The 24,004-nt window shown below is 49.8% G+C and overlaps 2 protein-coding genes and 1 long non-coding RNA gene across 8 annotated transcripts in view; 1 reads left to right on the plus strand and 2 right to left on the minus strand.

The window, feature by feature from the left end:
- Positions 1 to 561: 561 nt before the first annotated feature.
- The window catches only part of MTA3 (metastasis associated 1 family member 3), a 196,708-nt gene continuing 173,265 nt past the window's right edge, over positions 562 to 24,004 (minus strand). For 2 of the 4 annotated variants that reach the window (XM_043918144.1, XM_043918143.1), the window contains exons 17-18: positions 18,229 to 18,256; positions 16,172 to 16,287 (exon numbers count right to left, since the gene is read on the minus strand). In XM_043918144.1, the coding sequence (XP_043774079.1) occupies positions 16,173 to 16,287; positions 18,229 to 18,256 (143 nt within the window). In that variant the 3' untranslated portion in view covers position 16,172. Of the gene's footprint in view, positions 739 to 16,171; positions 16,288 to 18,209; positions 18,257 to 24,004 lie in introns of those variants that run through there. The other 2 variants (XM_043918149.1, XM_043918146.1) reach the window with 2 other exon arrangements.
- On the minus strand, positions 5,804 to 10,258 carry LOC122703711. 2 transcript variants are annotated; one of them, XR_006343571.1, is made up of 3 exons: positions 9,508 to 10,258; positions 7,915 to 8,030; positions 5,804 to 5,923 (listed from the first exon to the last, which is right to left on the minus strand). It is a non-coding gene; the product is annotated as an uncharacterized LOC122703711 (long non-coding RNA). The 2 variants fall into 2 exon arrangements; XR_006343570.1 differs by having other exon boundaries at positions 5,810 to 5,973.
- HAAO (3-hydroxyanthranilate 3,4-dioxygenase) lies at positions 9,307 to 23,486 on the plus strand. Of its 2 annotated transcripts, XM_043918152.1 has the most exons (10): positions 9,307 to 9,463; positions 11,861 to 11,939; positions 16,693 to 16,776; positions 17,080 to 17,186; positions 19,857 to 19,946; positions 20,310 to 20,353; positions 20,636 to 20,781; positions 22,610 to 22,678; positions 22,867 to 22,949; positions 23,047 to 23,486. In XM_043918152.1, the coding sequence occupies exons 1-10, from the start codon at positions 9,384 to 9,386 to the stop codon at positions 23,123 to 23,125; spliced, it is 861 nt and encodes a 286-aa protein (XP_043774087.1). In that variant the 5' UTR covers positions 9,307 to 9,383; the 3' UTR covers positions 23,126 to 23,486. The 2 variants fall into 2 exon arrangements, with proteins under 2 accessions (XP_043774087.1, XP_043774088.1); XM_043918153.1 differs by lacking the exon at positions 16,693 to 16,776.

Consider the following 24,004-nt stretch of genomic DNA (forward strand, 5'->3'; position numbering starts at 1 on the left):
AAAACCACCTTTGTGCATATCTCTGTTTAGCCACCCATTGATTGAGTGGCTTCAGTAATATTTCTTTACATGTATACACCACAGTTGGTTAGCCTTTCTCCTATTAATGGACATCTTGGGTTATTTCCTGTTTGGAGCTGTTATAAACAAAGCCGCTGGAAACACTCTTTTACAAGTCCTTCTGTTTTCATTTCTTTTCAGTAAATACAGGGGTGGGATTGCTGGGTCTTAAGATAGATTTTTTCTTTTGTTATTTGGAGGATAATTGCTTTACAATGTTGTGTTGACTTCTGCCACACAGCAACGTGAATCAGCCATAGTATACACATATCCCCTCTGGCGCCTCCCTCCCACCCCTCGAGCTCTTCACAGAGCACCCGGCTGAACTCCCGGCACCCTACAGCAACTTCCCACTAGCTAGCCATTTTACACATGGTAGTGTATATATGTCACTGCTGCTCTCTCAGTTCATCCCACCATCTCCTTGCCTCCCTGTTCCACAAGTCCGTTCTCCATGCATCTCTACTGCAAATAGGTTCGTCAGTATCATTTTTCTGTAAGATAGGTTTTTGTATAGTTTTTTTAAAGCATTTTTTAATCATGGTAAAATATACATAAGGTAAAACTTGCTATTTTAACTGTTTTAAGTGCGCAATTCAGGGAGTTCCCAGGTGGTCCAGTGGTTAAGACTCAGCGCTTTCACTGCTGTGGTCCAGGTTCAATTCCTAGTCAGGGATCCTGCCAGTTGTGCCAAAAAGAAAAGTGTACAATTCAGTGGCATTAAGTACATTTATATTGTTGTGCAGCTATTACCGCTGTCCATCTCCAGAACTATTTCACCATCCAAAACTGAAAATTGGTACCAATGAAACAGTAAACTTTCCATCCCCCTTCCCTCAGCTCCTGATAACCTTTATTGTACTCTCTGTCTTTACAAGTTTCACTATTCTGATTGCTGCTGCTGCTAAATCACTTCAGTCATGTCCAACTCTTTGCAACCCATGGACTATAGCCTGCCAGGCTCCTCTGTCTATAGGATTCTCCAGGCTATTCTAGGTACCTCATATAAGTGGAATCATACACCATTTATCCTGTTATGTCTGGCTTAATTCAGTTAGCATAAAGTTTTCAAGGTTTATCCATGTTGCAGCATGTGTTAAAATGTCATTCTTTTTCCGTTGTATGTATATACCACATTTTGTTTATCCATTCATCCGTCAATAGACAGTCAGATTTCCGCCATCTTTGGGTTATTGTGAATTATGATGCTATGAAAGTGGGTACACAAATACCTGGTCAAGGTCCTGCTTTCACTTCTTTTGGATATTATTTACAAATATTCTGTCCTATTTTGTGGTTTGCCTTTTCACTCTTGATAGTGTCCTTTGATGCACAAAAGTGTTTAATTTGGGGGGACATTCTAATTGCTCTGCATACTTGTCAACACTTAGTATTGGTAATCTTTTTAATTTTAGCTGTTCTACTGGGTGTGTAATAATATTTCATTGTAGATTTAATTTGTATATCCCTGATGACTAATGGTATAGAGCATTTTTTTGAAATGCTTATTGGCTATTGTGAATCTTTATGAAATGTTTGTTCAAACCTTTCACCCATCATTTTGTTGTTTTTGTCTTTTTTTGTTTTGGAGGTTTTGATCATTTTTTAAATTAAGTTACAGGAGTGGCTGATATTTCTGTTTCCTCTTCTGTAGGTAGTAAGTATGAATTCCTCCATGACACCTGGGCTACAAGAAATGCCAAGTTCAGCCACTGTCCCCAGTGTCCTGGACTCGTAAGAGCCCACATATGTCTATTCCTGTCCAAGGCTTGAGATCCATGCTTGGAAGAATGAGGGAGATGCCACAGGGTGTTGGGGAATGGGGGAAGAGGGCCGTGGGAGTGTCTAACACAGAGTGATTAGAAAGGAGGCAGTATTTGTGGCTCCTGGCAAAGAGGGAAAAGAGGACCATGGATAGAATATCATCTCCACAGGAGGAAGGAGGGAGGAGGGACCCTCAGTCAGAAGAAGGAAATGTAGCAGCTATATAAGCCAAACTGAAATCTCATGGCAGAGCCGGCCAGTGAATGTCTCCCCGAGGACTTCCGCCTTTGAGGTGACAAGGAGACATCCACTTCCTGCTCTCTTTGCAGCCGTGAAAAGCTCACAGTGACCACCATGCAGATGAAGGGTTTTCTTCTCAGCTGCCTTGCCCCGCCCTTCCCTGTCCAGTGGGGTCTTAGCTGAGGTTGCAGGCTCCATCCCAGGGCCAACAGCCAACTTTGATCACGTTAGAGATGCAGTATATTGGAGGGTCAGCCCGTTTAAGATCTGATGCCTCAGTCTTAGAACCTAACCCTCCGTGTGGAGAAGGAAATGGCAACCCACTCCAGTATTCTTGCCTAGAGAATCCTGTGGTTGGAGGAACCTGGTGGGCTACTGTCCATAGGGTCACACAGAGTCAGACACGACTGAAGCGACTTAGCAGCAGCAGCAACCCTCCCTGAGTTGCAAGTCACAACCATAAAAAAGTCTTTAAAGTATAGAGAATGAAGCTTATTAAAGTATATCAGTCAGTCAGGAGACAGAAATCATGCCAGTTATTTAACAAAGAGAATGTAATACAGAGAATTGTTAACTAGGCTTAAACTTGCTAACTAGTAACTAAAAAGTAAAACAAAAAATCTGCAGTATCACAGAGGTAACAACTGTAAGAAGCAGTTTCTATCCCCTAGGACTGAGGGAACCAAAGAAGTTGAATTACTAAATCTTGGAAGGTGGAGGAAGACTTGCACAGAATTGAAACTCAGACCTCTGAGAGGTCACACCAGCCTCTGGAATTGGTATCTCTGATGGGGTCACTTTAAAGCTGATTCTTCGAGAACTGGAAAAACTGCAAATTGGATTTAGAAACTGCTAAAGGAAAAAGCCAAGGTGATGAGCCCAGGAGCCACAGGCAGACAGGAGACAGACAGGAAGCAATCAGGAAAGAGCAAGTCCCTTCTCCCTCTTCCATCCCTGCAGTCTCCCTCCATTACCTCCACTTTGCAGGGCCTAATAAAACCAGCTGGTAAAGCATAAATGGAGTTTGCAGAATCCCAGCCCCTGTATTATAATGCAGAGTATAGAAAGTGAGTTTGGGGCTGAGAGACAATTAATAACTGGTTAATACATTAGGAAACATATTAAGACATCTAACTATTGCCGATATGAAACTTTTAAATAAGAATCTAAAATATCAATGTAGAAGTTGCCAGTAGGGAATTCCAGCAGGGAGCTAGATCTTGTCCAGATTCCTTTATTCTTGTCTTGATCTAGGGGTGGATACAGATGCTTGTTAACAGTACATGTTAGAAATTACAAGTTTACATTCATGCACATATTTAGAGAATAACTACTATGGGTCTTGCCTGGCAGTCCGGAAGTTAAGCCTCCTCACTTACAATGCAGAGGACACAAGTTTGATCCCTGATTGGGGAAGTAAGATCCCACATGCCTTGCTGCATGGCCAAAAAAAAAGTTTTTTCAACTAAGAATAAATACTAGACACATTGGAATAGAAGGTAGAGGGGGCAGTGGGTCAAAGAAAACAGTAAAATTCAAGAGTAGCAGACATGGTTCACTACCTTCTGAGCATCATTTCCTACCTCTCAGTCATGAGTCAGAGTTTTGTGTGACTACCCCACCCCTCCCATATTGCCACAGACTTTGAGGGAAGCCAACTCAGCTTCCAGCTTCAAGTACAAGTTTTAATTTGAATAAATCAATCAGAATATCCCTCCTTTCACTCCAGGAATGGGTTCAGGTTGGGGTATGTGAAACTTTATTGCCAGTAAATACACCTGGTTCTCACTTGCGGGCAATTTCCCCCACCCCAGGGGCATTTGGCAAGTCTGGAGACATTTTTGTTTGTCCCAACTGGGGAGAAGATATTGGCATCTTAATGGGAGATGCCATAAATGTGCTAAACATCCTACAATGCAAAGGACAGCCCCCCACAACAACTTTCCACCCAAAATGTCAATGGTACCAAGGTTGAAAACCCCTTATTTAAAGGAAAAACTGTGGTTAGTTTACATCTCGTGGCCCCTCAGGGCAAACCCTGGGAAGAAGCTATGCTACAGATAGCAGATCTGAGGATGGAAAAGACAGGGTCTGTGACAACACCACCGGGTCATAGGCTCATCCTGCCTCTGGGCATCCAGTTACATAAGTTTCACTTTCTCATGGTTAAGCCACTGTTTAACTGGTTCAGTTCAGTTCAGTCGCTCAGTCGTGTCTGACTCTTTGCGACCCCATGAACCGCAGCAGGCCAGGCCTCTCTGTCCATCACCAACTCCTGGAATCCACCCAAACCCATGTCCATCGAGTCAATGGTGCCATCCAACCATCTCATCCTCTGTCGTTCCCTTCTCCTCCTGCCTTCAATCTTTCCCAGCATCAGGGTCTTTTCCAGTGAGTCAGCTCTTCGCATCCGGTGGCCAAAGTACTGGAGTTTCAGCTTCAGCATCTGTCCTTCCAGTGAACACCCAGGACTGATCTCCTTTAGGATAGACTGGTTGGATCTCCTTGTAGTCCAAGGAACTCTCAAGAGTCTTCTCCAACACCACAGTTCAAAAGCATCAATTCTTCGGCACTCAGCTTACTTCACAGTCCAACTCTCACATCCATACTTGACCACTACTAGAAAAACCATAGCCTTGACTAGACGGACCTTTGTTGGCAAAGTAACGTCTCTGCTTTTTAATATGCTGTCTAGGTTGGTCATAACTTTCCTTCCAAGGAGTGGGTGTCTTTTAATTTCATGGCTGCAATCACCATCTGCAGTGATTTTGGAGCCCAGAAATATAAAGTCAGCCACTGGTTCCACTGTTTTCCCATCTATCTGCCATGAAGTGATGGGACCGGATGCCATGATCTTAGTTTTCTGAATGTTGAGCTTTAAGCCAACTTTTTCACTCTCCTCTTTCACTTTCATCAAGAGGCTCTTTAGTTCTTCTTCCCTTTCTGCCATAAGGGTGGTGTCATCTGCATATCTGAGGTTATTGATATTTCTCCTGGCAATCTTGATTACAGCTTGTGCTTCCTCCAGCCCAGAGTATCTCTTGATGTACTCTGCATATAAGTTAAATAAGCAGGGTGACAATATACAGCCTTGACGTACTCCTTTTCCTATTTGGAACCAGTCTGTTGTTCCATGTCCATTTCTAACTGTTTAACTGGGGTCCCTATTATTTGCACCCATGAGCACCTTGATAAATTAGGAAAGAGATTATTTGTGTAACACAACAGGTTAGGCTAATAGAAACCTATAGAACTACATTCTAAGCAGAGAATACACATTCACAAAAATTGACCATAGACTAAGCTGCAAAGGAAATTTTAACACACCCCCCATCCCCAAATAATACATAGACCATCTTCAGTCACCCCAATGCAATAAAATAGAAATTACAAACAAAATGATAACTGAACAAAACACAACAAAAACCCCTCAAACCAATCATGTATCTAAAAAATGTAAACACACTTGTAAATAATACAAATAAAAGAGATAGCAGAACCAGAACCCAGATTTCCAAATAACTAGTACAATTAATGACTAGCCCTCATGTTTGTTCTTAAACATTTGCTGAACTATATGAAAGGGAGGGAAAGTGGAAGAAAGACAGAGACAGATCAAGGTAAGCTCAGATAGGATCGGCTGGAGAAAAAACTTCTGTTCATTGAGAGACTGAAGAGATCAGACTGTTAGCAGCAGTCAGACTCAGTAAAGCCTAGAAGCGTCTACTGATTTTAGTGACCTGGGCAGGCAGCTGCCATCCAGGGGAGACCAAAGCCAGGCACCAGCGACCAGGAGAGGCTCTGATGAGCTCTGGTCCTAAGGCAAAGACAGCTTCTCACACCATGGTGCAATGAGCTTCTTTGTGCAGAGGGGAGAGATGGCTGCTGTGAGCAGGTAAGATCCAGAAACTAGAAGGAACTCATGGGTCAATAACTGGAAGCGGTCCAGATGACTGTGACCAAACAATGCCAGAACACGCAGATAAAATTTGAATTGTTGAAATTCAAATAAAATTTGAATTGTTGAAAATCAGTAAAAATTTATTTTCTGAACATTGGATCAAATGGTGCCCAACACCCAAGCTAGAAGTCTTGCCAATTGAATTGACATGGTGTTTTATCTATGCAGCACAAACTAAAGGGCATACTTTACAGAAACCATGTGGCAAATTATCTAGCCTGTATTTAAGGTTAATCTGGATAATTCAGACCTCAGACAATCAATTGTAGCCTCAATTATCCATGTTGTTTGACTAGTTAGGTTAAAATGAGAGTATGATTCTATTTTGTTAATAAGTTCATTTGTATGTCTTTTTTTTAAGATTCCACATACAAGTGATATCATATGATATTTCTCTTTGTCTGACTTACTTCACACAGTATGACAGTCTCTAAATTCATACAAGTCGCTGCATTATTTTATTCTTTTAATGGCTATGGAATATTCCATTGTATATATGTACCACATCTTCTTTATCCATTCTTCTGTCAAAGAACATTTAGTTTGTTTCCATGTCTTGGCTATTGTAAACAGTGCTGCAGTGAACATTGGGGTGCGTGTATCCTTGCAAACCATATTTTTCTCCAGATACATGCCCAGGAGTAGAATCGCAAGATTGTATGGTAGCTCTATTTTTAGTTTCTTTAAGAACTTCCATACTGTTCTCCTGAGTGGCTGTACCAGTTTACATTCCCTCCAACAGTGCAGAAGGGGTCACTTCTCTCCACACCCTCTCCAGCATTTATTATTTGTGGTGGTTTTGATGATAGCCATTCTAACTAGTGTGAGGTGATATCTCATTGTAGTTCTTATTTGCATTTCTCTTTGAACGTCTCTGTTCAAAGATGACGTTGAACATCTTTTCATGTGCCTCTTGGCCATCTGTAAGTCTTCTTTAGAAAAGCGTCTATTTAGGTATTTTGCCCATTTTTTAATTGGGTTTTTTTAAATGATATTAAGCTGTTTGTAAATTTTGTAGATGGTTACCAGGGACGGGGGAAGGATGGTGGGGAGGGATAGTTAGGGAGTTTGGGATTGGCAGGTACACAATGCTATATTTGAAACGGATAACCAAGGAGAACCTACTGCATAGCACATGTAACTCTGCTCAGTGTTATGTGGCAGCCTGGATGGGAGGGAAATTTGGAGGAGAATGGATACATGTATACGTATAGCTGAGCCCCTTTGCTCTTTACCTAAAACTATCACATTATTCATTGGCTATACCCCAATATAAAATAAAGAGGTTTTTAAAAATATTATATAACCAATGGGAAAAGAATTTGAGAAAGAATAGATGTATGTGTATGTATAACTGAATCACTTTTCTGTACACCTGAAGCTAATATAACATTGTTTATCAACTGCTGCTGCTGCTAAGTCACTTCACTCGTGTCCGACTGTGCGACCCCATAGACGGCAGCCCACCAGGCTCCCCCGTCCCTGGGATTCTCCAGGCAAGAACACTGGAGTGGGTTGCCATTTCCTTCTCCAATGCATAAAAGTGAAAAGTGAAAGTGAAGTTGCTTAGTCCTGTCCCATTCTTAGCGACCCCATGGACTGCAGCCTACCAGGCTCCTCTGTCCATGGGATTTTCCAGGCAAGAGTACTGGAGTGGGGTGTCATTGCCTTCTCCAGTTTATCAACTAGGCTCCCATATAAAATAAAAAGTTTAAAAAAATAAGATGCAGGATAACTGTCATTGTTTTCCTTGAACTACATATCACAACTTCTGTTGGGCTGAAATCATGGAGTTTTTTGGTTTTTGTTTCCCCTTTTAGTGGGAATTCATTCATGCCTTTATCCACGCACCCACCCACCCTTCCATTTAACAAACATCCAACGCAAACCTCACACATCCTAGATCCTTGGTGTTTCATGTGTCATTGTTTAAATCTCCTCTGCTTTCTTGTAGATGAGAAAGATAAAGAAGATGGTTTCAGTTGTTTTGGTGCCAAACAAGATTCTAGAAAGAAACATTCAGCAAAAAAAAAAAAAAAGTTCTAAATAAATAAAAAGAAAAAGGAGGGAGAAAGGGAAGGGGGTGCGTGGAGAGGAAACAGGAGGCTCCCAGCGAGGGAGGGCAGGAATCTTGTTTGCTACTGACTGGGTTTTCATTTGCACCTGGAGCGCTGTGACTGAGGATAATGAGAAAACCCCCCCACCCTACGTAGCAGGGAGGGGCCAAGATGGGATGGGGAACAGGAGTCGGAGGAGTTTCGAATTTCTTAAACTCTCCAGTCTAGATTCTGGTGTCAGCTCTGATCCTTTCCCCGCCCCCCCGCCCCCGCCACCACCACCTCCCCTCCCGGCCCTCTTCCAACACTTGCAATCTTCCCAAGAATTCTGAGTCTGGAAGAAAGAGAAGAAAGCAGGTGTCCAATGGGCCTTCCCCGCCTCCGCGGGGAAGGATCGCGTCTCCGCCCGCTCGCGAGGATCCGGGCTAGCGGCTCTCACCCCAGGCTGGAATCATCAGCGCAATAGGTTTGTCCGCCCTCCTCACCTCATCTCAGATTCCCGGTCCCAGTGCCCGGTTCTGCATCTGTGAAACTCCTCGTAAACTGTGGTGTGATTTGAGTATGCCCCAAGACACGAAAGGAGCTCAGAACAGCGCCAGGCACCCTGTCGGCGCTCTGCCTGCCACCTGCGAGCGTAGGTGAGGGGCGAGGCCCCAAGCCCGGCCTGGCGGCTCCCTGTCTAGCATCACGGCCTCCCAGCATTGCGCTCCCCGCCCCTCCTGCGTCCTCTCTCCAACCAGTCACTGACACAGCCGAGCAAATGGCACCTGCGGGCTCTGGCCTGACCTCTGCCCTAGTGACCGGACAGGGGACTAACATCAATCGAGGCCTATGGTGGCCGCTGTGCAACCCCGACATTCCCAGTCTACAGATGAGGAAACTGAGGCCTCAATCCAGTGTCAGCAACCCAGTGATCAGGCGCTTCGGTTTCCAAACCCGCCTTCTCCTCCTTACAGGATTTCTTTGGGGGTCTCCCTGGGTCCCAGGTGGAAAGTCTGGGGGCAAGGGACCAGGAAGGTTCTGGATCCCGTGTCCTAAGCCTGGATCGGGCGCTCCACTCTCACGCGGGTGGGCAGGGAGCCCGGGATGTGGCGAGCGGCCCGCTGGGCGGTACCGAGCGCGAGGTGGGGGGTGGAGTTCCAGACCAAAGTCCGAGAGGGGCCACGACGAGTCCCGGTTGTTGCCCCGCCCTTTGACCCTCAGGATGCTTATTAACCAGGCGGCCAATAGGTGTCCGGGCAGAGGCGCGCCCCTTCGACAGAGCGGAGGACACGGCTCAGGAGTGCGGCTCCCGGGAGACCATGGAGCGCCCAGTGAAAGTGAAGGCGTGGGTGGAGGAGAACCGGGGCTCCTTCCTGCCCCCCGTCTGCAACAAGCTCCTGTGAGTCCCACGCACGCCCCCACCCTCCTGCCCTCTGTTCTCACCTCCTCGCCATCCTTCCAACTGCTCCCCTCAATCTCCCGCTCTGAGTTCCTCCACCCGGAAGCTTGCAGAAAGGGGGATGCCATCCTCGTGGTGTTCATAGGAGGGTGAGGACGGACTGTTCCGGGTTTCACCACCCTCCTCTGTTCCTCTTTCTGGTGACTGCATGGGAACTGTGGCCTTGCCGTCTGAGGAAGCTGGGTGACCGACCGAGATGAGAGAGATGCAGGTGCTAAGTGGTAGCCCTGCCTTCCAGGGCTGAGAAGCAGCACTCCAACCCCCACTGATTCTCAGAAATTGGGGGGCAGCGAGGTTGATGCCCCAGAATTATAATAGAACCGAGGTGTGGGAACCGCCCAGTATTACACCCCTACTGGGTCCAGGAAGCTGCAGGTGGAGGGTGAGGTCAGAGGGTCAGCTCCTGGGGCAGGCTCTCTGGTGCTCTTCCTGGCCCCCTCTGCAGCTGGGCACACTCACACAGACTTCCACCAGGCCTCCCTAGCCACCTCTGCCCCCAGCACCCAACAGGGCAGACCCTGGTCCAGCACAGTCTTCCTCCAGCTGAGGTCTCAGGCCGTCCCTGTGGCCTCTTCACCTCCTTCCCCTTCAGTCACCTGGATGGTGGGGCCTTCTGTGCTCCCCAGCTCCAGGGTCACAGTCTTGTGTTTGCTGGGTCCACAGAACATCAACCAGGTAGCTTTTCAAGCCACCCAGCTCCAATCACTAACACCTTGGCTAGTTGGAGACTACCAGGTATTTTCATATCATCTCATGTAATTCTCCCAGTAGGATGGGAGTGGGATTTGTTTTTCTTAATATTTATTTATTTGGCTGTGCTGGGTCTTGGTTACAGCACTTGAGATCTGTGGCATGCAGGATCTTTAGTTGTGGCATGCGAGATCCAGTTCCCTGACCAGAGATTGAACCCAGGCCCCTGCCCTGGGATCATGGAGTCTTAGCCACTAGGCCACAAGGGAAGTCCTAGTCTAGGGTGGGAAATCTTAACAAGGAACTTACCCAATGTCGCAAAGCTAGTGTGGGGCAGGGTCCAAGCCCATGCAAGAGTTTGACTCCAAAGTCCACCCTCTTGTGACTGTGCAATACTGCAGTAACAGTCAACATCCCCCACCCCCAAACCTTGTCTCTTCTAGTGCTTTTGTCACCCCCAACTCTCCCCTCCACTGCATCTCTCTCCATAGTCTCACTTCAGTCCTCCACCTCCTCCCCCTCATGGTGACTCACATTCATCTGCTCCTCTCCAGCCCCACGCCGCTGCTGTGGTTCCACCCTCATCACCCTGGGCACTTCCAGGCTGCACCAGCCTCCAGGCCCCCACCCCGCTTTCCAGCACTGCCCTGATATTAGTAACCACAAAGTACAGGTCCTCCCTTCACTCATTCAGCAGATGTGAGCATGTGAACACCAACCACATGCCAGGCACAGCTCTGGACCCCAGAGGTAGACAGGAAGAAAGTGACGGAAGCCCCTTCCTGCTGGAGCGGACATTCTGGTGGGAGGAGGCAGCCAAGACACAGAAACAGACAAGGGGTACCGGTAGGCAGGCAGGCAGATGTGGTGAGCCCCAGGGCAGAAGGAAGGGGGAAGCCCACTAGAGCTGCTGTGTCCCGTCGTGCTGTGAGGGAGACGCTGCTCCGAGCTTCTCCTTGATTCCGGAGGTTCGGCTGCAGCCTTTGCATTCCTTGCTTCTGCAGCATCACTCCGCTCTCTGCCTTTATCTTCACATGGCATTCTCCTCCTAAGTGTGACTGTGTCTAAATCTTCCAGTCTTCCAGACACCAGTCATATTAGGTTAGAGCACTCCCCCCACCCCATGCCAGTGTGATCTCATCATAGCTTAACTAATTACACCTGCGATTACCCTAGTTCCCAATTAGGTCATATTCTGCGGTACTGGGGTTAGGATTTCAACATATGAATGAATATAAGGCAGAGGAAACATAGGAAGCTGCTGGAAAGTTGCTTTTATTTAACTGGCTGCGCCAGATCTTAGTTGCTGCATGTGGGATCTAGTTCCCTGACCAGGGATCAAACCCAGACCCCCTGCATCGGGAGCGTGGAGTCTTAGCCACTAGATCATCGGGGAAGTCCCGAGGCTTGAGGGTTTTGAGCAGAGGAAGGACGTGGGCACGCACACAGTCACAGACACACACACACCTAGACCCTTGGATGCACATGCAGACGAAAATGGAGACTTTCAGGGACAGTGACACAGAAATAGCCCTCTCCCTCTCCCAAGTGTACTCAGGCCTCCTCCAGACCCCCCACAGGCCCCTGCAACCCTCCTGTCCTCTCCTATGAGTCAGTTCAGGATCTCACCCCCCTCATCCATTGCAGGCACCAGAAGCAGCTCAAAATCATGTTCGTGGGGGGTCCCAACTCCAGGAAGGACTACCACATCGAGGAGGGTGAGGAGGTAGGCCTGCCGACTGCCCCCTCCCCTGACCCAGCCCAGAACGAGGGTCACTTCCCCTGCCGGGACCAGAGCCTGTGGATGGCGGGGAGTGGGGCACAACTAAAACCACGGTGCGAAACTGCTGCCTGGAAGTTGTGGGCACCAGTGACCCCCTTGACAGCTCCATCCTTGAAGAAACCCTGCTGGAGAAGCCACAGGAAAGAGCCCAGGCTTTGCGGGGGTGAGAGGCTCCAGCTGTTGGGCATCAGCCCCCGGACACAGGGGCCATCCATGGTCCAAGGGGATGCCCCAGTCCCTTCACCCCCACACCTGAACAATGCAAGATTGGCCTCCAAAATGGGACCCAGATGCTGAGAGGGACCTGGGGCTCCACTCTGTTCCCAGGAGCCAAGTTCTCTGGGAAGGGTTAGGACTGGGAGGCCCCCCTCCTTATCTAGCGGGTACAAGGCACATCAGTTGCTGGGAGCTATCTGATGAACAGGTGGGCAGGTGGGAGGAGGGATTTGTACTGAAAACCCTTTTGTACCTTGAATTTTGAGCTGTGTTTCCATACTACCTACCCCAAAGTGAGTAAGCAAAAGTAAATCAAAAGTAAAAAGATGGGTCCCCTTGAGAGACACAGATGGGTTCCCAGCTCTTAGAATCTCTGGTGGCAAAGGATCGTCATGGTTGGGGGGCACCTATCTTCCCGGAGGACCTGCTGCTAGGGTTCAAGGTCCAGGGTTCAGCTTGGTCACCAGACTCCACCCCACCCACTCTGGTGGACGACTATCCACTGAGGGGTCCAAACCAAGCCCTGACTGCTGGATTTCAGGGGAGGGATGACCTGAGCAGGTGTCTCGCTCTGGAGGGACACTCAGGTGGCTGGGAGGAATTTGGCTAGAGGTTGTTTTTGATGGCTTGGTTCCACCTAAGGTGAGGGAGAGTGCCAGCCGCAGGTCAAACCCTGGCAGCCACAGGACTGAGTGTCAGTGCGTTTGCTGTCCCTGCCTGTCCTCACCCAGCTGGAACAAAGGAGACTCCAGGGGCCAGGCTTCTTTCCAGTGAGGGAAGGGAAGCCACTGAGCTGAATTTTTCTCCTGGCTGACCTCAGGTCTCTGCCTTTCAGGTGCCCAGGCTTCACCCAGCACATGCGCTGCACTTACCCCATTCCTTCCCTTGGGGTGAACAAGTGCAAGAGAGCCTGGGCTGGGAGTCAGGTGGACCTGGAGTCCCCCTCTTACCAACCACGTGATTTGGATGGGCTTCCTTGATAGTTCAGTTGGTAAAGAACCCACCTGCAATGCAGGAGACCCCAGTTTGATCCCTGGGTTGGGAAGATCCCCTGGAGAAGGGAAAGGCTACCCACTGCAGTATTCTGGCCTGGAGAATTCCATGGACTGTATAGACCATGGGGTCACAAAGAGTCAGACTTGACTGAGCGACTTTCACTTTCACTTTCTTTCACCTCCCATCACCAGGGGGGTCCTCTGGTAGTGGAGTGGTAAAGAATCCGCCTGCCCAATGCAGGAACTGCAGGAGACTTGGGTTTGACACCTGGGTCAGGAAGACCCCTGGAGTAGGAAATGGCAACCCACTCCAGTATTCTTGCCTGGGAAATCGCATGGACAGAGGAGCCTGGCAGGCTACAGTCTACAGGGTCACAGAGTTGGACACGACTGAGCACATATGCATGCCACCTCTCTGAGCCTGCGTGAATTTCCTTGCAGCTGATGGGGGACATCAGCCCCTGCCTGGTGGAAGGATGCAGTGTGTAGGGTATGTGCACACCTGGCAGAGAGTGGGGGTGCTTGGGTTCTCTGCACCCTCAGCCCCTCTCTGGCCCTGCCTGCCTGTAAGGCCTTTCCAGGCTGCGCAGGCCAGATTTGATTCAGCAGCTGCTTGAGTGGGTACAGTTAATCTTCCAGTTAGCCCCAGGCCCCAAACATCATTTACTTCCAAATAGAGCATCATTCCTTTTGGATTGCCCATGGCTGTTTGGAATTTTCTGCTGTTCAGGATCTGCATCTCTGCTGATGAGGCCTGTCCCTCATCATAGGTTGTGTTGTTTAGTCGCTCAGTCGTGTCTAACTCTTTTGTGAACCCATGGACTGTAGCCCATCAGGCTCCTCTGTCCATAGAAATTCCTAGGCAAGAATACTGGAGTGGGTTGCCATTTCCTTCTCCAGGGGATCTTCCCAGCCTAAGGATCGAACCCGAGTCTCCTGCATTGGCAGGTGGATTCTTTACTGCTGAGCCACCGGGGAACACCCCCCACCCGCCACCGCCCACCCATCACAGGGCAGGCCTCTGAAATTCCACTTCCTTTCTGTGTTTTTGTTTAATGGCCACTAATACCTTGTAGCCTGCCAGAAAGGGCTTGACTTTGGCCCAGACCATCACTCCAGGCCCACCCCCCCACTCCTGTTTTCCGTGATATTTGCAGGGCCTAAGGGCTATGGCCATCTCCTTAGAATTCTCTAGGCCCTTCCTCCTCTCCCTCCAACCATGAAAGGACATCCCCCCACATACATACACATTGAGGCTTTCTCCTAGCTGAAAGGGTTTGGGGGAGTTTGCAGAATTGTTCCCTAAGAGAGACTGATAGGTTTTTTCTTATTTGTTTTAAATAACTTGCATGAATTATATTAAGTAATAAGAGTAAAGATTGTTTATTGTAGAAAATGTGCAGAATACAGAAAAGACAAATGTAAATATGTACGTCATTCATAATCCCACCACTCATGGGGGCACTGTGAACACAGCCTGGTTTATACATGTATTATACACTATGTAATTAGAATTCTCAGACATGGCTTAGTGACTACACAACAACAATAAATAGAATCCTGCTGGGTGTCATTTTGAATCTTGCTTTAACTGGATAACTTTAGCATTTTTCCATTTTACTGACAGTTATGCAAAAACATAGCTTTTAATGGCATAATGTTCCATATTTTGTCTCTATCATAAAATAATGTGATTTCCCCTCTTGTTATTATTAGCATTAGTTTTTCTATTCTTTCCATCACTAGTATTAATAGCTAGAGATTACTGAGTGCTAACTATGTATTGGCTATCTTTGTATATAGCATCCTGGACAACATTCTGAGTAGATACTGTCATTTTATAGATAAAGAAATGGAGGCATAGAAAGACTAACTGAATTGGCCAAAGGTACATGGTGACTGGCTGAGCTGAGGACCAGGTGATGCCTTAAACTACCACGCACTGTGATAAAATAGCCATGCATGTCCACCACAAGGCAGGTGCACTTCTGACTCCCTGAAGCCACTTTTCTAGAGATGGAATGACTAGGTCAAGTTCAGCATGAAAGGTCTGGCATCCCAAGAAACCCTTATAGAGGCATGAGCTGTGAAGACTCTTTCTGCCCTTTGCCAAATTGCCCTTCAGGGGCATGGTGTCAGCTTGCCCGTGTGTCAGACTGCAAAGTCACATTTCTCTAGTTTTCCTGAGCCCACTTAATTTCTCTTAGTAGACTCTGGGGCAAGAACCTCTATCTCCTCTAACTCCTTACATGATAATAGTAATTGTTATTATTAATAACAACCCTTCAACTATTTGGCTGGGGTTTTTAACACCCATGCAATGTGTGACTGGTAGAGAGAAAATATGTCTTCCTCCTCCTCCTCCCAGTGCCATGGGTAATCTCAGTAAACACATTAATCAGGGACTTAGGGTGGAAGAGGACAAGTGCAGTAGGAGCCCTGCAGCACCACCCTGCTGCACCCCAGGGAGACAGCAGGAAATGAGGGCTTCCACCCTCAAAGCCCCCCCCCCCCCAATTCATCCCAGCTCCCAGGACTGAGCACAACATTTCCATGGCCAGCCGATCTCCAGAGGGGTTTGGACCAGCCCAGCCCCTTTCCAGGGCCTTACTGTGGCCGGAGGAGCCAGCACTGGCTCCAGAGCTACACTCAGGTCCACACGGCTACTCCAGGACTAACTGTAAAACCTGGAGCAAGTCACTTCACTCTCCGAGCCTTTCTTTTTTCTTTTCTGCAGAATGGGGCTGACAATATTTTTGGAGGTTGTTATAAAGAGTTCTGATAATGTTCAGGCATACCTCAGAGATAGTGCAGGCTCGGTTCCAGACCACTAAAAGAGAGCAAATATTTCAATAAAGTGAGCCGTATGAATTTTTTGGTTTCCTACCGCATGTAAATATTTATAATATGCTGTAGTCTATTAAGTGTGCAATTGTATTATGTCTAAAAAAACAATATATATACCTTAATTTAGAAATAATACTGTTGGGAAAATGGTATCAATAGATTTGCTCGATGCAGGGTTGTCACAAACCTTCACTTTGTTAAAAAAAAGAAAAGAGAAAGGCAATATCTGGGAACTGCAATAAAGCACAGCACAATAAATAAAACAAGGTCAGTCAGTCACATGCTTGCCCAGCCCCTGGGACACAGTCAAGGGGTGGTTCTCCTTACCTGGGCGATGGGTCCCTAAATTATCCAGTGGGCATCTCAGCCAGCCTCCTGCCCCCAAGCCAGACACCACCTAAGGTGTCCTGGGTATCTTGATCATCACTTTAACGTGAAAGTATTACCCTCACATGTCCCCAGCACTTTTATCTATGACCTGTGTCAGGGGAAGCTGGGGCCTCAGGCAGGAGTGACTAAGCTGCTCATAAACTGTGAGGCCTTCGGGAAGTTTCTCAGGTTTTCTGGGCAGAACTCAGGCCAAAGACCCGGAAGAGGGAGTGGGGAGGTCAGAGCCTGTCCGCTGTCCGGTCTCACAGGTGTTTTACCAGCTGGAGGGGGACATGCTTCTCCGAGTCCTGGAGCGAGGGAAACATCGGGATATGGTCATTCGGCAGGGAGAGGTGAGGCTGGGGCCTGGAACAGGAGCCCACGGGGTCCACTCTCCTGGCTTTGGTGGAGTCTTGGTCTCCCAGCCTTTCCTGCCCTCCCACCTGCCCGACCTGTACCTCAGCCCCATCCGCAGGCACTTCCTCATGCCCGTCTCAGCCCAGCCTGACATCCTCTCTGGTTCCTGGGGTAGGGGCTGGGCAGAGAGGGTGCTGGGCCGGATCATGGTCAGCTGGGGAGGCCCCGGGGCGCTGCAGCACTGAGGTCTCCGTGGGGGACTGTAACCCTGCTGGCACCTTGCCCCCCGCCCCGTGCAGATCTTCCTCCTGCCTGCTGGGGTCCCCCACTCTCCGCAGAGGTTTGCCAACACAGTGGGGCTGGTGATTGAGCGGAAGCGGCTGAAAACGGAACTAGATGGGCTCAGGTAAATGGGTCAGAGCGGGGGTCTGGGGCAGAGTTAGAGGGGCAAGCAGCAGGGGAAAGGATCCCAGACAGACCCAAGAAAGCCACTCAACCACCACTGAGAGGGTTGGTGGCAATGGAGATCCTACATTTGCTGGCAGATGGGGAAGGATTTGGGTAGGTAGCAGGGTGGGTCTGATGATGCAGGGGAGGGTGTAATCTCTGTGAACCCCTGGGAGCCCATTAACCTGATACCTTATGGCCAGGCCCAGAACGAGTGGAATCTTAGTTCCCTGACCAGGGATCAAAGCCACACCCCCTGCATTGGAAGCATAGAGTCTTAAACATTGGATGCCCAGGGAAGTCCCAGAACCCATGCTTTCTGCACTGAAGTCTGCTGGGGAAGGGCAGGGCGGTGGGGGCGGTGGGGGAGTGGATGCCAAAATCATACTCCAGGGCAGCCTGGAACACTGCTGCTTCTCCCAGCCTCCAATTCCAGAGTTTAGTCAGTCTCCATTAGTGCGGCCCTCTGCTTGTTTCTCTACCCCAGCTCATTCCACACCCAGCGCTGACATTTGTATAACATTTGCTATCTGTCGGGCACCACTTTATGTTTATTCCTTTAATCCTCACAACGATCCTATCACCTTATCCAGTGGGTACTGTTATCCTCTGTACTCGACAGATGAAGAAAAAGAGCCCAGGGAAGTTGAGTTGGCTAGAAAGTGGCCAAGCTGGAACTATAGAGAAATACAAAGTTTGGGCCAGGCCGGACACGATGGCAGTGTGAGTCAGCACCTAGGAGGGGACGAACATGGGTGCAGAGATGGGTGCTGTGTTTCTATAGCTGAGGTCACATCCGGTTCCAATCAGTTACCTGATTAATATCCCCTGAAAGGAGGACTAAACTTGTGGCTCATTTTTCCAAAAGCTAAGCAATTTTTGAGGTATTTTTTAACTAAGAAAATTAAAATTTCCCAACAAGCTACTGAAATCAGGATACTTTGCCCCACATCTTCTGTTATAAAGGACATTTTTAAAATGTTTCCCTTTTTTATAATTACCACAGTCCTACAGGTTTGTCCTTAAAATCTGGAAAAGTACAAGAAAGCAAAATGAACAAAATTAAAATCACTTGTCGGGAAAAGGGTAAATTTTATAGTATGCGAATGATATCTCAATAAAACAAAAATAAAGAGAAAACACACAGAAAAAAAGTCATCCCACCAAAAAACCCTAGCAAAGCACTTTCTATCTCATCTTTTTTTCCATGCATATCTGTTCCTTACAACAGTGTAGTTTTATTGCGAGTATGGGTTTGAGTTTTGTTTTTACATTAAAAAAAAAAAACTCATGAGTACTTATCATACTATTAAATGCTTTGCAAAAACCACAATGTTAATGACTGCATGCAAACCTACTGCAGAATAGTCTTGCAGAAATAGCTGCCTGGCCTTAAATGTGAAAATAAAATTTTCAGTGGGGTTTTATATAGGGAGTCTTTAGTAATGGAGAGGACAGCATCTTCGGGAACATTTTTACAGCAAAGTCAATAACATATTTCATCTGCTTTTGACCTTTAATAAAAGCCAGGGGCTCAACATTAAAATGCTACTCTGAAGGCAATTCCTGGAAGGCATTGAGGTCCAGTTATGAGACTTTCTGGTAGCCAGCTCCATCCCAGGATAGAACTTAGGGTATCAGGCAGGGTGGATGCACTGTGTGTCTATGAACCATTGTCTGTAAGCAGAACCACTTCTCTTTTTGGGGGGAGCTGAAGAGCAGAGCTGGCCTGGTCCTGGGAGCTAAGTTTGGGGATCAGGCATTCAGTCAGCAGATGCACTGCCTACACAGGGTCCTGAGGCCCGGCCCCGGTCTGCCAGATACTCCTCAGGCCAGTGGAGTTGCCTGCCAGGCTGGGTTGGGGGCCTGGCTGGGCTTCAGGGAGTCTTGTGTGCATGCTCAAGTCACTCAGTTGAATCCGTGGGTTTTGTGGGGTCTTTGTGGCCCTGTGGATTTAGCCTGCCAGGCTCCTCTGCTCATGGGGTTCTCCAGGCACAGGAAGCCTGCTACAGACATATGGTCCTTCCTCCGGAGAAGAGACACAGCACTTATGCTCTAGTTCTCAAAGGCATCCATGACCCCAAAAGGAGAAGGACCCCTCCTACCTGGGGGGCATCTGTGGCATGCTGGATCCTTGAGGTTTCGTGTGCTCTGACCTAGACTGCCAGCAGGCCGGTGGGAATCCAGCCGCAGGGCCGGAATCGGACTCAGCCCCAGCTTCTTCTTTTGGAAAAACACTTGTCACTGATGCTCTCTAGGCTTCTAGGACTGTCTCCAATCTGTCCTGTTTTGGCCACTGACAGGTTGTGTAATCCCTGCCAAGTTGCATAGTTTCCCCCTGAACCTCAGAGCTCTATCTGCTTGGTAAATGGTATTGTTTGGCGAACCAGGAAGAGCTATGGGAGTGGGGTGGATAACAGCCCTCCCACGCTGGGGCCACACAGGGCCTCCAGGGAGAGCTGGGTGTGGGTGGGCACATTGGCCACTAGGTTGCGCTAACAGGATGTAGCAGGTGGTCAGCTCGGCGGAGCCAGCCGGGCCCAGTCATCCACAAGCAGAGCCAGGCCTGAGGGAGGCTGCCCTGCAACGCCCAGGTGAAGAGCTGGGTGCCTGTCCTTTGCTCTGGCAGGTACTACGTAGGGGACACCACGGACGTCCTGTATGAGAAGTGGTTCTACTGCGAGGACCTCGGCACGCAGTTGGCCCCCATCATCCAGGAGTGAGCCCCCAGCCCCTGCCCCTTGCCCTCCTGAGGTCCTGTGCTCTGGCCGGGGGCAAGCAGACCCAGCCCAGCAGGGCTCTAGGGGAGCATCCACCAGCCTGGAGTAATGATGCCCAGGATTTAGGGAGAAAGTCTGCCCCTCCCAGGATGGAAGGGCCCCAGATTGGAAAGCTCCACCCCTGTGGAGTGGAGGCAGGGGAAAGGAGTGTGGATATACAGCAGATCATGTGAGGGTGCCATGAGTGTGTGTGGGCTCCTGCCCTTCGGAGTGTATGTGTGTGTGTGTGTGTGTGTGTGTGTGTGCGCGTGCGCGCGCACATGTGTCTTTAGCCCCCTCCTCCTCCTCCTTTGTCCCTGCAGGTTCTTCAGCTCTGAGCAGTACAGAACGGGAAAGCCCAACCCTGGTGAGGCCCCTGGGAACCATCTTTCTCTCTCTCCCTCCCCTGACCTTTTCCAGGGAAGGGTGGGTCTTGGCCCTGGTACCAGAATCTCCTTTTGAGTCCTCTGCCCTGTACTCAAGGCACAAGAAGATGGCATGAAATATACCCCCACATGGCTACTTGGTGCCTGGGCTGGAGACAGAGACCATTCCAGTGACTGCGAGCTGGGACCCCTGGGAACCAGGCCTGCTGGGACTGGGTGGGTGGAGCCAGGGGACACTGACCACATCTGTGCCGTGGGTGCAGACCAGCTGCTCAAGGAACCGCCATTCCCCCTGAGCACACGATCCATCATGGAGCCCATGTGCCTGGAGGCCTGGCTGGATGGCCACCGCAAGGAGCTGCAGGCGGGCACGCCCCTCAGCTTGTTTGGGGACACCTATGAGAGCCAGGTAATGCAGCCTTGGGTCACCCAGGGCGTCAGCCCAGCAGCCCTGGGAGATGGGAACTAATCACACATGGACACACACTCATACACACACAGACACACTCATACACACACACACTCACACTCACAGGCCAGTTGTGGACACAAGCACAGGCCTTCTTGTTTCCTCCCTTACTCCGAGAATGATGGCTTTGCTGTGAGTGGAAGCCCATGGAGGCTACATGGTCCCCAGCAATCTTTCTTTGCCTTCAGAATAGGGATTAGGGGGTTGCCCCATCCACTGAGGGGTTCCTGGGAGTCTGGGGTCATCCCCCTGCCAGGACTTCTGGGCCTTTGGCCAATGATAGCCTTGGGAGCCAGGAGGGAGAGATATTTGGGGGTGAGGGTTGGGTGGAGAGTTGCACAGAGACCCAAAGCTGGTCTCCTTTCATTCAACTCATTCAAAATTTACTGAGTGTCTATTATGTTTTAGGCTTTAGTAGGAAAATAAGATAGAGTCACTCCCTCAGAATGTGTATGGCCTGATAAATGGAAAAGTTCATTAACAATTGCCATGATTATGTGATATGTTCTGTGGTAGAGAAGCTATAGGAAGTCATAGGATGATAAAGGAGGAACCAGGCTGTGAGGGAAGACAGGACAACTTCCTGGAGAAGGTGATGTATAAGCTGAGTTTTAAACCTATTGTAGGAGTTTGCAAAAGGAAGAAAGGGAGATGGAGAGTGCATTCCAGGTGAAGGAGAAGCCTGAGTAAAGGCATGGAGGCTTGAAACAGGCTGGCATTGCAAATAGCTGAGGTTGGGAAACCAGGACAGCGAAGTAGGGGCAGAGGCACAACTGCTAGATGGCCAGAGTAGCAGCAGGCAGTGCCCATGTGCGAGCAGCTCTCCTGGGCTGGGCAAGGCGCAAGGACTTATGCTAGAGACAAGAGAATTTCATCTAAGTGTTGAGCAGGGTGGGTGACCAGACTAGAGTGGTGGTTCAGAAAGATCACTGTGGCCTGTGTGAGGACCAGATCAGCAGGGCGAGTGTGGCAACGTGGAGACCTGCCAGGAGGCTCACGTTTGCTTGTGCTTTACAGCTGGTCACTGTCACATCCCTGGGAGTTTGCATTAGACACCCCTGTGGAGGGACGCTCACTGGATGCAGACCTACCCTAAGAGGCCTGGCCAGCCCAGCCCTGAGCTCACACAGGGCCATGAGAGCCAGCATGCCCCACCAAGCCCCTCCCACCCCATTCTCTCACCCCTCCTCCTCCCCGCTTCAATTCACTCCAGCAAATATCTACTGAGGCCCACTCAGGGCTGGTAGGAGCATGGCCCACACAGCGGTTGTGGGCTTCCGAGCTGATGCAGGTCAGAGAGGCTCAGCCTCCCTGTCCCTCTTGCTCATCCCCTCCCAACTTCCTCCACCTCCTTAGGTCAGACTGCGAACATCACACAGAGGAAGGGTGAAGGGCATCCTCTGGGGAGTTCACGTGTGTGCTCTGTGGCTCTGCCCTGTGCCGTGTTCACACACATGTCCCTGGTAGGCGTGCCTCCATACAGTTCAGCAGTAGTTGTGTTGAGCGTCAGAGGGAGCAGACATCCATGTGCATGTGAAAGGCAGGCATGTGTGATCCCAAAGAGCAGGTGGCTGGGGTGGGAAGGGGGTGGGGAGGGCCTGGGCAGCCTTCCTCTCTAAGACCAGGCCTCTGCTCTGCATATGGAAATGAGGCTGTGTTGTGGGCCCCACTCCTGTCCCACACAGGGCTGGTGTCTGGGGGCCAGGTTCAAAGCCCTCTCCTACGTGGGGTAGGATGCACCAGAAAGACCTGTGTCACTTCCCACCAGGTGATGGTCCACGGACAAGGCAGCAGCCAAGGCCTGAGACAGGACGTGGACGTATGGCTGTGGCAGCTGGCAAGTGGGGTCCAGGGAGAGGGTGGCACGCCTCCTGCCTCACCTGGGGGCCGGGCTGCTCTGGGGCCTTGGATGCCCATAGTATGGACCAGTTCCCGGGGCCTCCTTGCCAAAGCTCTCTCAGGGATGCTCAGACAGGCGTTGTGGCCCAACAGGCTCCATTCACTTCTCCTACTCCTCTTTCCTAGGAGGGCTCCTCTGTGGTGACGATGGAAGGACAGCGCCTGAGCCTGACCCCTGATGACAGCCTCCTGGTGCCAGCTGGGACTCTGTGAGTCCCCGGGGAGGATCTACCCCCTGCCGTGGACCTGCCCTCCTTTCCCTGGGGTCCCAGCCTTATCTGACCCTGCCCACCTGCATCTCCACAGGTATGGCTGGGAGCGAGGGCAAGGCTCCGTGGCCCTGTCTGTGACCCAGGATCCCGCCTGCAAGAAGTCCCTGGGATGACTGATCCTCCCACTGTGGGCCCAGAGCACCCACCCTGGCCAAGTAACTCTCCCAGCCCCACTGTTCCTACGTACACTGCTGCTCAGAGACTCAGTGTCCCCTGGACTGGGCCCTGGACACGATCATCATCCACTCTCTTCCTGTCCTCTCGGCTAGGCTGCCAGCTTCCTGGGGGCCGCAGCTCCCCTTCTCCCCTAAGAGCCCTCAGCCCACTGCCCTGCGTGCTCCTGCCTGGTGGACTGCTGCCTGGGGCCGGCTCCTCGCCGCCCTCCATCCACAGGCTCAGTGCAGCTCTTGCCTGCCGCCAAGAAGCCCTCAATAAAGGCTTGCTGGCCGACAAGCGCCTGCGGGTCTGCACACACACGGCCTGTGGTCTCTGTCGGACACTGAGTGCTCCCTGACTGGGTGTATGTGGGGGGTCTGGGCATGGACGCTGACCATGGACGTGTGGAAGCTCTGGGCTCGAGTCCCCCTGCTTGCTTAGAGAAGTGCTCGGGCTGTGTGTGCCCCTCCATGCGTGCTGCTGTGCCTGTCCTGGGGGCATGGCTGAAGTCTCTCTGCCTCTTTCTCACTAATTCTTTTTACATAACTTTAAGAAATAGCATCTGTTGAGCATTTTTCTCCCCAATAACAGGAATGATTTGTGCTCATTGTAGAAAACGTAGAAATACATAAAAACACAAAATCCACCGGGTGGAGTTAACCACGGTTAATACATGAAGATTGTGACGAGCCTCAGAGGGGCTTGGTGGTAGGGGGAGCGCCACCTGGCCCCATCCCCCTGCTCCCCCCTCTCTATGTACAGGCCCCCGTGGGGCCCAGGAGTTTGGGAGTTGAGGATGCAGCAGTGGGTCGAGATGAATCATGGGAGCTGCAGCA

This window comes from Cervus elaphus, chromosome 11 (genome assembly GCF_910594005.1).
Source record: "Cervus elaphus chromosome 11, mCerEla1.1, whole genome shotgun sequence".
In the NCBI taxonomy this organism is placed as follows: Eukaryota; Metazoa; Chordata; class Mammalia; order Artiodactyla; family Cervidae; genus Cervus; species Cervus elaphus.